The sequence below is a fragment of the Phoenix dactylifera genome, chromosome 13, assembly GCF_051530095.1.
Source record: "Phoenix dactylifera cultivar Ajwa chromosome 13, Ajwa_hap1_PhDact_Kaust_v1.1, whole genome shotgun sequence".
Taxonomy (NCBI): domain Eukaryota; kingdom Viridiplantae; phylum Streptophyta; class Magnoliopsida; order Arecales; family Arecaceae; genus Phoenix; species Phoenix dactylifera.
Window position 1 is genome coordinate 254,428 of NC_143202.1, and position 11,516 is coordinate 265,943.

Sequence of the window (11,516 nt, forward strand, 5' to 3'; positions counted from 1 at the left end):
TATCATAGTTGACTAGACTCTGCTGGGCTGATTTGCCGTGGAGAGCTGAGAGTCCGTAGATGACAGGAGCCATGCGCATTTATGGTGGAGTAAGCTGGAGATCCGCATTTATTGTGGAGTAAGCCGGAGATCCGCATTTATTGTGGAGTAAGCCGGAGATCCGCATTTATTGTGGAGTAAGCCGGAGAGTTACAGCGACCATGCGCAATAAATGCCAGAGGGGCGTCAGGGTATGGTCCTCGGCCAGACCTCTGAGGCGCACGGCCGTAGTAGGTGGCTGACAAGAGTAGATCTCGAACATCGGGGTTTTTCTTAGGCCGGAGGTCTCGAGGTCGGGCGTTCCGAAGTCGGACGCCGACTTCGGCCGTCCGGGGTCGGAAGTTGTATGGCTTCTTAGGGGCATTTATGTCATTTGGGAAAAAATCTTATTCCCCCCAACAAAGATAGATATAGAATACCTTGTTATATTGTGCCATTGGAAGGTTGTATCCACTTCAAAGGCACCCCTAGTGTTCATCATGAGGAGGCAGAGCTACATCAACCCGATGAGCTTGGCCAGTGTCAATAGCAGGATGTAGGCCTTAAAAAGCCCTTATTGCTTGAAGTCTGTTAGTATCAACTTGGCCACGTTCATCGTCGGCCCCACCGTCGCCAAGAATAACCTCTGTTACAGCCAAGAAGAGCATTTAAGTTACTACATGATGATCGTATGGTAAAGTTTTTCGTCTGGTTAATATACTATGATGATTAATAGAAAAAAAATTAAAATTTAAAAATGATATATTTCTTGTCTAAATTTGAAAGATGTAGTTATATTTTTTTTCTAAAATTATCATTCTCCAGGTGCCTCTGTTTTCTAAAGAGTTGTTGAATTTCAGTGCCAGCGGACGTGGAGTTAGATATCGGAGTCCAGGCAGGTCAAATTCAAATCCAAGTTAGGTCTAGGTCGAGTCCCCGGAGTCTCACAACCGGGGTTCCAACGTAGGAAGGCATTTACTACACGATCATGGTTCCATGTATTGCTCCTCTTGCTGGCGCACAAAAATGATATTAATCAGGAGGGTCTCACAATTTAACCCCCCACTTGCAAGTTGCTACTTCCTTAAATATAATAAAATGAAATCAATATTCAGCAGAATAAAGTAAAGGCACTCCGTGGTGCGCCTGCTTTCTTGATAAATAGGGAGGCGGGCTGAGAGCCTGGAGGGGAGAAGCCAAGCCGACGGCAGCAACCATAACAACAAAAAAAAAAGAAAGAGACGGAGCGGTTACCGAGCGGAGGGAAGGGAGAGGGGCAGTCCACCCTCCCCTCCGAATCTCCGATTCCCATCCATCTTTCCCTTTCCACCACCACCACCACCGCTATTTAAATTACTCCCCTCCCTTCCCTTCCTCCATCCCGTCCTTCTCCACTGCAATGCGGTGGAGATCCGCGACCGTCTCTTAGTAACTCTTTCTTGTTATCCGAGTGCGCCCCTCCTCGGATCTCGCTACCCCTTCCACGTAGCCCCGCCCCGCCCCGCCCGTCGATCCTCCATAACACGGCGGGCCTCGCTTAGTACCAGATCTCATGGGAATGTACGAGCTCATCAATGGGGATGGCAGCGGGATCGCCGATCCCAACAAGAACCTCCTCGTCGTCGAAGGCGACGATGGCTTCCCCCAAAAGGGCGACATCGAGTCCGGCAAAAAGGTTATCAGATCCTCGCCGGTCGCCGCAGGCGGGAGGGACGCCGCCTCCGCCAGGAAGGGGCAGCGCCTCGTCTCGCTCGACGTCTTCCGGGGAATCACCGTCGCGGTAAGATTCCACAAGATCCATCTCCATCTTCATTGCTTCCATTTCTCCTCCTCCTACTGAAATTTCCACTTCCCCCATGGTTCCTTAATCATTTTTTACTTTACTCTCGCTTTCTTGGGCTATATATTTTTTTAAATATATTTGTGATTCACCAGACAAATTAAAAAGAAAAAATCAGCGACGCCATAAGAATTTCGATATTTGCTTACTTAATTTGGATCCGTTGTTTTCGGTGGAACGTGCTTTCCAGAATTATCTTCCGGCTTTCCTGCTGAAAAATTGACCGGATTTCTTTCTATTTAGCACGATTCTCTCTCCGTTTTTTTCACTTTTATTTTTTTTTTCCGGGCTGAAGCAAGTCAGTAGTATCCGTATATGGATGAAAAACAAGAGATATCTATTTGCTGCGTCGAATTATTTAGTCATATTTTTAGTTGGCTCCGTGCATTAAATTACATCTAAAAGAATGGTTTGAGACGAATGCGCTGCCGCCAAAAAACAGAAAGATAGTTTGGATGGTATTTTAGAATGGGCCCCGTTTAATCTCCCTCGTATCCTCTTCACAAACCCTCTACCAGGATCAGCAATCTAATTTCTTCTTTTTATCAAATTTCACCGCGATTCCGCCAATTGTTCTAGGCCGCCTGTTCAGTGGCCAAAAAGTTTCCAGATATGTTTGCACAAACCAAACGTCACAAATGGAGAGGCATCATAAAGCATGTCCTTGCCTCTTTGGTATAATCTCATAAAAGTCACTCCTATCCTCCTCTTGCTTCCATTTCCGCTTTCGAGTACCTTATCTCTATGATCGGTGGTTCCATTTGGATGTTCATCTCCGTCACCCCTTGGCCTAAATGGCTGGGATGTAATCAATAGAAGCCACCGGTCCTTTAGCTTTTATGGTTTCTCTTACAAAGATTCGATTGGTAAAGTGTCTTATCCACCGACGTCCTACGCTCACCTTGGGCGAGGATGAGGAAACCGAAACACCATCCGCATTTAACCATGTGTGATGCCTGGGTCTTCTGTGTTTCTTTTATTAACCAATTTAAATTGCTGGATTGGATGGTCCCTGTCGCCATCCCCTGCCTGCCATCTGAAGAACTGGTAAGTTCACTGTTCGACGGTGGCGACTGCTCAGCGGCTCTACTTGTTTTCCGGGCCAGGGCCGCTGGCTGTGATGTGCACTTGTCCGCTTACCATTGAGTGGATGGGGTAGGCTCTACTTGCTATCCGGCCAGGCTCCTGGCTGTGTGCCACTTGTCAGCTGACCATTAAGTGGATGGGGTAGGGATGGATGGCTTCGTAGTCCTCGGTCCTGTTTCGAAGGACTTCGCTTCTTTTTTCCTTTTTCATTCCCCCTCACCTTTATCTTCGATTTTTCTTGGCCTTTTATTTGTTTTCTTTTCATTATGCTCACAATTAATTTAAAAATATACAAGGAGGGCCTTCCTATTGCCTTTTGGGGTATATGTGAAGATAAGAATGATTACATGAGAGATTGAACTGCCATAAGTCCAATTTTATTGAATTATACATGAACTATCTTATGTAGCCAATTATACAAGAACTATTTTATAGAATTTTGGATTTTTTTTCATGTACACCCTCCTAAATATACAAAATTGCTTGAATACTCTTGTAAAATTACTATTTGCATTTATATCTTTCTTTCTTTTTTTTCATATGTATCTATACCATTTAACGTCGTTAAAAAATAAACAACTTAAAATTAAAATGATTGAAATATTCTTATGGGTAGATATGCAAAAAAAGTTATAAGGGTATACACGCAAATAACAACAATACGAGGGTGTTTATACAATTTTTTATATTTAGAAGGGCATATATTCAAAAAATTCATTAAAAAGAAATCAAAATTTTGCTGAAATTTGCTCACTTTTATGATTCAGTTGCATCGATAAGTCAAAAAAAGGTCGAGTCACATTGTTAATTTTTTAAAAAAATCTTGAGTTGGTCAAGTTAGAATATTAGATGATCATTTTGGTAATTTCTTCATTTAATTTTGATATAATTATTATTATTGAATTTATCACATCTACATATTCTTCATTATTTTTAAAAGATTAAACCATATCGAATTTAAATTAATTGTAGATGTTTAGATTAGTAAAATATTGTTTAGTGATTTGTAAATGTTAAGTTGTTGTTGGTTTTTTGGGCAAGAATTTCGTAATTGATTGTATAAGAGTTGATATTAACATGATTTAATTTTTTTTGTTATTTTTTTAATGAATTATCTATACTAGATTTTTATCATTTTTTATTATATTTTTGTAAGTGTATATCCTCCTAAATATATGTAATTGAATACCCTTGCAAAGTTGCTATTTGCATATATATCCATATAAAATTTTTTTATGGCTACCTGTAAGGGTATTTTAGTAATTTTAATTTTAATCGTTTATTTTTAATGGCATTACATATATATAAAAAAATAACTGAAGGGTATGCATGCAAAATAAATATTTTATGAGGGTATATATGCAAATAATATTTTACAAGGGTATTCATATAATTTTATATATTTTGGAAGGTATAGATGCAAAAATTTCTAAAATTTTATAGCTGATCTACCATTCTATTTTTTAATTCCTAATGATGTATTTAGGGTTTATTTGGTTGGGGCATGTCAGATTATGGGATAATCTGATGAATTCTGAAAATTATATATCTTAAAAATGATTGCAGGAGAAAGTAAATTTTATTATATTTGGTTGGTGGAAAAATTATTCTAAAAATTGACATAAAAAAAGTACTATTTTGGTTAGAGTTAATCTTATATAAGAATATTGCCAAATTTTCAACAATATTCTTCAATAGACAATTCAAGTAATAACATATTTTTCTCAATCCATTTATTGGCCATTTATGGCCCACTTACATAAACATTGTTAATATTGCCTATTTCAAATATTAAAATATATTTACATGAGTTAATAAATATTTTTAAATTAGTTATACATATATTAAAATATATATTTCTCATGATAAATAAATTTTAGTAAATTTTGGAATAAATAAATATATTAGAATATTAAATATATTATTATTTATAAATATTATTAGTCATTATATTAATATATTTATAATATATGCAATATAATATTAATATAATATATATTAATATAATTAATATCAATTATATAATATAATGAATACCATATTAATATAATATAAGTGAGGGTATTCCATTAAGAAATGATATTTTTAGATTACCTCAGAAAATAAATGCCACCTTCTAGTGGTATTTGTTTTATCTCTCTTAGAAGACATAGGATCCACCCTTTATTTTATCATTTTTTTATCCACTTTTTGTATCAAACATAATAATTTGACATGAGATTTATTTTTCGATACTAGATTGCCTCCAACCAAACGGCCCCTTATAGTAGTGTAATTTTTTTTCGATTTACTGAAAAACAAACTTGGGTCGAGTCCAACTGCCTAGACGTAGAAGAGGTACCATGGCCGTTGACCTTCCCCTCAAAATGGCCTAGATCCTACGAATTACAATCCATGCGGTAGGTTCGACCCTAGAACCTAAGTCCGGGCTTGCGCATGTCCGTCTTTGCAATTTGCTTACACTCTGATTCCTAGTGGATGGAAGTCTAAACCCTCTCTGTGTTCTTGCAATTTGCATGTACCGTCCTAAGGTCATTAGCAATTCAAGGGAATACTTTTAACAAACCTTCGCTATATGATTCTTTTGGTCAAAACTATTGTACATTACTATGGCATTGATATAACTATATCTAGTTATGCCTGCTTTCTCTAGTTGACTACAAGATTATATAGTTTGCAGTATTTGTGCTCATCTAACTGTATGTCTAAGCATCCCCTTCTCCTCTTGCATACCTGTTGAATGTCTAGTTTATATATACATAATATGCACTCAACCCACCGCTAAACTGGAATAAATAAGATTCAGATTAAACAATTGTTTTCTGTTAAAGCTGAAACATTTTCTAAAGGAGATTCAATGAAAATAAGGGAAATGAGAAATTGAATAGGCCTCCGGGAAAAAATATGCAGTATTGTGGTTTTACTTTAATGGGAGTTGCATTGAGAAAGTGGAGAATGATGTAATAGATATTAAGAATTTCTACTATTACAAAACTCAGCTGCAACTAATCAGCCTATTATGCAAAGTGGAGTGATGGATTTTGGAGTATTCTGACTAAAATGTGTTTCACAGCCACACCCAATTTAGTCACAGCCGCATCTGATGTGTTTCTTTCCAACAAAGTGCTTGCAATTACCTTCTAATATTTTTATCTGCAGCTGATGATCTTGGTAGATGATGCTGGAGCATTTGTTTCAGCAATCAATCATTCACCATGGGATGGTGTAACCCTCGCTGATTTTGTCATGCCATTTTTCTTATTTATTGTTGGAGTTGCGTTGGGACTCGCATATAAGGTAAGCTTACAAATCATTTGTTGCTTTGTTGGAATTTCATACATCAAGTTTATGGTAGTGTCGAATGCATTTAGAGTGCACATGCCTTTCATCATCAGAAAGAATGATATGGCAAGGATTATAATGACAGTATGAACCTTGAAATTATAAAAGAGGCTAATTACAATTTATCCTGTGTGTAGAGAGTCTCAGACAGTGTTGCAGCAACTAAGAATGCGGTACTTCGGGCACTGAAGCTTGCCATTTTAGGTCTCATTCTTCAAGGTATTTAACTTGTACTGTTTGCTGTTTTGATGGATATGACATCTATTCCATTCTATAGAAATATTTAGGTTCTCTCTGAGTTCCTTACACTCAACTTGTCTACTCTGCCCAGGTGGCTATTTTCATGGCATTCACAGTCTAACTTATGGAGTTGATATTATGAGTATACGATGGATGGGTGTACTACAGGTCTATTTACTCACTGATTCTGACCTATTATACATTCTTGCATTATTTTCAGGGTCATTAAATTTTTTAAAATTCTGATGAGTCATAACATCCATGTTTTGGTGGCTGTGCGCTTCTTTGCAGTGCCTGACATACATGTTTAACCCATATTCATGACGCAGACAGTAGGATGCTTACATGATATATACCTTCCTCAATGTCATCGTATCTTGATTTTTGGAATTATAATGTTGGAATGCATATCCACACTGACCATATAGTAGATAATTATTGAATATTGGTTTCCCTTAAGCAATGTAGAGTTATGATCATATACTTATTGCTTGTTATAATGCTGAAAGTGACTACAAAAATCTACACTGGTCACTCATGTGGATTGGTGATTGGAAATGAAGTCTTTAGGCTTTTATTTTTGCAGCATATCCTTTTGGCATGGTTACATGCAATCACTTGAAGTATTTTTTTCCCTGCAGAGAATTGCAATAGCCTATCTGTCAGTAGCAATATGTGAAATATGGTTTAGAAGTGATGATGATGTGGATTCTGGATATTCCTTGCTGTGGAGATACAGATTCCAATTGTGAGTATGATTGCATACATTTGGCCAGTCAATTATAGGATGTCGATATTTTTTTTGTTACTTTATGGGAGGTTCCTTCTTGTCAGTTTATGATAGACAGAGACGGAATATGCTTGCATCCTAATAATTTGCTTTGAAGTAACGCCGCTGCATATATGGTCACTATAATAACATCAGCCTTGAGGTTGATTTGGCAAAGTTGGAATTTTCTATTGTTGATAAATAATGCAAAAGATTTGGAAAAATATAGAGTTCAATCAATTGAAGAGAGAGAGATGCTATAAGGAGGAATTAGACAAACAAATTAGATTGATTAATTAATTTATGGTGTTGATATTATTTATCAACGTTTTCTTTTACATGTAGTTATTTAGTGATGTGAATGAAATTTTTGGTTATGGTGCATACAATCTTTTGAAAAGAAGCAGTTGCTAATTGCTCTTTTCCTTTCTAATTAGGTTGGTCGGTTTGATTCTTACAACCATTTACATGGCCTTCTTATATGGGTTGTATGTTCCTGATTGGGAGTATGAGATACCAGAGGCGGCCTCCAGTCCCAAGATCTTCTCAGTAAGTCCCAATTTCTGCTCTGTCATGTAGACTGGTTTTTTTCGCTATTGTATATCGGATGAATACTTCCTGTATTTGATCTTCATAACTGGAATATTGTCAGCTTGCACGGCTTCCATTTCATGCTTTCTTATTGGTAGTGAGAGGCTAATGACTAATAGAATTCTAGCTGGTACTCCAGTTATGTACATCAGCGGTAGACAGATTTAACTTTATTTTAGTTTTTCTCTTTTAATGCCGTGTTCTGTATTGGTGTACACATTTGTGTTAAGATTTCATAATCTTCATCAGGTGAAGTGTGGAGTCAGGGGTGACACTGGACCTGCTTGCAATGCTGTTGGTATGATTGACCACAAAATCCTGGGTATCCAACATCTATACAAACGCCCAGTTTATGAAAGGACAAAGGTTTTTTGAGACACTAATTAACTCATACCCCATTGCGTTTTTATTCTTCGAAAAAACATAATCTTTCATTTCCTTACTCGCTCTGCAGCAATGCAGCATAAATTCACCAGATAATGGCCCACTTCCACCAGATGCTCCTTCCTGGTGTCAGGCACCTTTTGATCCTGAAGGGCTACTTAGGTAACCTATCATTTTCTTTCTTGATATTAATCCCCTACTTGCTTTTTTGTTTCTGGTAACTAAAGCAACATTTAATGTTGACACTGCAGTTCCATAATGGCAGTTGTTACCTGCTTGATCGGTTTGCAATTTGGGCATGTTATTGTACATTTTGAGGTATCGGTATCTCTCTAGGTTGTCATTCACATCAACAAAAATCTTTTATATTGAAAGCTTAACATTCTTGAACAAATTGCAGGATCACAAGGATAGAATCTTTCAGTGGATGATTCCTTCCTTCTTCCTTTTAGCTTTAGCCTTCTCACTGGATTATTTTGGTATGAAGCAGCTTGTGATTTCTTGTTCATGCCACTCTGATCTTTATTTTCTTCCTCTTTTTTTCTGGATTAAAAATGTCATTTTGATTATAATACTTTATTTTTGAACTCGTCAAATCCTTCTCTTGTCATAGGACTGCATATGAACAAGGCTCTATACTCATTAAGTTACACATGTGTCACTGCTGGTGCAGCTGGGATTCTCTTTGCTGGAATATATGTGCTGGTCAGATACAGAAATGAATCTCTGTGTTTTCAAATTAAGATCATTTTTACTACCATTTCCGTTCCAAGGAAAATGGAACTCGGTCTGATTATTTTCTGCTATTGGTGAAAAAGTATTTTGGCCGAGCTCACTAAGTCTATTATTTGATCGGTTATCTTTCTTTGACACGACAGGTTGATGTCTATGGCTTTAGGCGACCAACCTGTGCAATGGAATGGATGGGAATGCATGCACTGATGATTTATATCCTAATAGCCTGCAACGTCTTGCCAGTTCTGGTCCAGGGTTTCTACTGGGGTGAACCTCAGAACAACCTTGTGAGTTCTCTTGACCTCTGTGGAAATTGTACGCTCCCTTTCCAATTGTTGATCACAACATGGTCTCAACAGTGCTGCCCTCTTTTTTCTTTGACTAACAGCTGAAGGTTCTTGGAATTTGATCATCTTCTACAAGCACTGGTGGGAGAACCAGCCGTAGCCGCAATTTCCGTTACATTGGTACAATGGAGGATGCATATGATACTCTCTCACCAAGATAGAACTGCCAAACACTTCGGTCCATTTCAACACCTCTAAAGAAACAGCGGCTGGGCCTCGGTTTTGTATATGGTTATAGTTAGATGTTGCAAGGTTTACCGTTCTGTTGCGGGGCCTTATTTGCATTGCTCGTTTTAGCACGTAAAAGGTGGTAGCTTGAAAGGTAGTGCGCAGGTATAGATTGTAATTTGTCTCTTTCATGGCATCTACAACTTACATTAGTATGAGCAGTTGAGCTTATATTATCCTATACCTTTTGTGTTGCTTTCCCTCTCTCTCTCTCTCTCTGTGGGAACAAGAAGACTATATATTAGGCTGACATCCGGCCCTCCATAAGTATGGTTAGTAAAGAATGTAGTGCATGCTCCGTGCCTGAATTAATATGTAGCGTAGCATTTTTCTTTGGTCATTCACTAATTCCAATGTATATCACATGCATCTGCTCATGCCTAGCAGTTAAAGAAGGCGTGGACCTTCTGACCTGTATCCTATATGGAAAGCTGGATATGAAGAAATTTTCCAAGACAGGATGATGGGTGCTGCAGAAATCTTAAGCAGAGCTTATAGTTTAGCTTCTGAATTTTAGAGATCTTTGACAGGTTCAGAGCTGCAAAAGTCTGGTATCTGGGGCTGTTATATACCGTGTGAATTGGCGGATCTTTTATGTCGCTCTCTAGGACGCTCCCGCAGCCGGGATAAATTAAAGTTAACTTCGATGGTTTTGTTTGCCTCAATGGTGCTGGTGCTGGTGCTGGTGCTGGTTTTGGTTTGGTAATCAGAAATGAGGAGGGCCAAGTTCTTCTTGCTGCATCCTTGCTTGCGTGCACGACTTCGGTTCCCATTGCTTGATTTATGGCTGCTTGGTTTAGGCTAAAATCAGCAACTACAACCTTTTAACATGATAGAATTCTTCTAGAGGGAGACTTATTGATTGTGGTGACATGGATCAATGGCTTGGACACCTCCCACCATCCGGCACTTTGAAACATCTAATCTGTTTTCTCTATGATGCTCGACTTCTTATGTCACCATGTTCTGCATGAAGCCAACCAAGTTGCAGATCATCTGATCAATTTCGATTAGCATGAAGCAATTCGATTAATTTGGATCGAAACTTTTCCTCCTGATCTTGCTCATTTTATTAGAGCAGGTGCTAGTGGCATATCCTCGGTTCAAATGTAGTGATCTTTCATTCCCTGTGACCCAAAAAAGAAAAAGGGCGTGCACAACGGATTAAGGTAGGAGGAAAGAAGCTGCCAAGTGCCACCTAACCTTGAGACTCAGACGCCAGGTAGGATTCAGTCAGCGAGTCCTATTCTTCGACATCTGCGGCGCGTACGATGGATAAGCTTTTTCGGTTGGGGCTGCGCCTCCGATCAGAGCGCAGGACGATGCGGCTCCTCACCCGCGCAGGCACAGGATGAGCAACTCAGCTTCAGAAGTTCGACCACACGTGACCGCTCCACATGCGAGCACAGAAAGGGCCCCAAAAAATTGACCACATAAAAAAAAAAAAAAAAAGAATGCTCGGATAAAATATTGTGAACTAACTCTTCCTATCGGATTATTTTCTGCAGGTATGGCCAATCTGTCCTCTCGTATCAATTGCAAGAGTTCACAGTACTCCACATCACAAGTACTCGTGGAGTCTTTCTCCTGCGCATTGCTATAATGATGCAGCGTAAATGCAGGATGTCGAGCAAAGACTTTACACACTTTGTAAAAATTTGATATTGATGGTTTTATAATTCAATTTGATTGTCAGATATTATCTGGAGTATCTAATTGGTATTTTGCAAAAGTAAAAAATACTCTCTTAATTTGGAGATCAGTATCATGCACATCAACTTGCTTGGTTGTTCTTTATTTTTATTTTTCTTTTTTTTTTTGGCCTAGAGAAGGATAAGGGGGTATAAACCCCGTCTTTTCTCTATTTAATAAAAATTGTTGCTCAAAAATTAATACTGCATCATGCCGCCAAAACTACATCTATAAGCATTTGATA

The 11,516-nt window shown here is 38.3% G+C and overlaps 1 protein-coding gene across 1 annotated transcript; it reads left to right on the forward strand.

Moving 5' to 3' along the window:
- Positions 1 to 1,086: 1,086 nt before the first annotated feature.
- LOC103723363 (uncharacterized) lies at positions 1,087 to 9,761 on the forward strand. Its single transcript, XM_008814256.6, has 13 exons — positions 1,087 to 1,798; positions 6,104 to 6,241; positions 6,424 to 6,505; positions 6,618 to 6,694; positions 7,168 to 7,274; positions 7,733 to 7,844; positions 8,136 to 8,252; positions 8,341 to 8,432; positions 8,522 to 8,588; positions 8,671 to 8,749; positions 8,884 to 8,975; positions 9,149 to 9,292; positions 9,394 to 9,761. Exons 1-13 carry the CDS (start codon positions 1,571 to 1,573, stop codon positions 9,412 to 9,414), a joined length of 1,356 nt encoding a protein of 451 aa, XP_008812478.3. The 5' UTR covers positions 1,087 to 1,570; the 3' UTR covers positions 9,415 to 9,761.
- The last annotated feature ends 1,755 nt before the right edge of the window (positions 9,762 to 11,516 follow it).

What these genes read in the sequence shown, in the direction of transcription:
- LOC103723363 (XM_008814256.6), top strand. Translation starts at nt 1,571, where the DNA reads ATGGGAATGTACGAGCTCATCAATGGGGATGGCAGCGGGATCGCCGAT. An exon ending in TCCGGGGAATCACCGTCGCG is followed by an intron (nt 1,799 to 6,103) that starts GTAAGATTCCAC and finishes TTTTATCTGCAG; the next exon opens with CTGATGATCTTGGTAGATGA. An exon ending in ATGTTATTGTACATTTTGAG is followed by an intron (nt 8,589 to 8,670) that starts GTATCGGTATCT and finishes AACAAATTGCAG; the next exon opens with GATCACAAGGATAGAATCTT.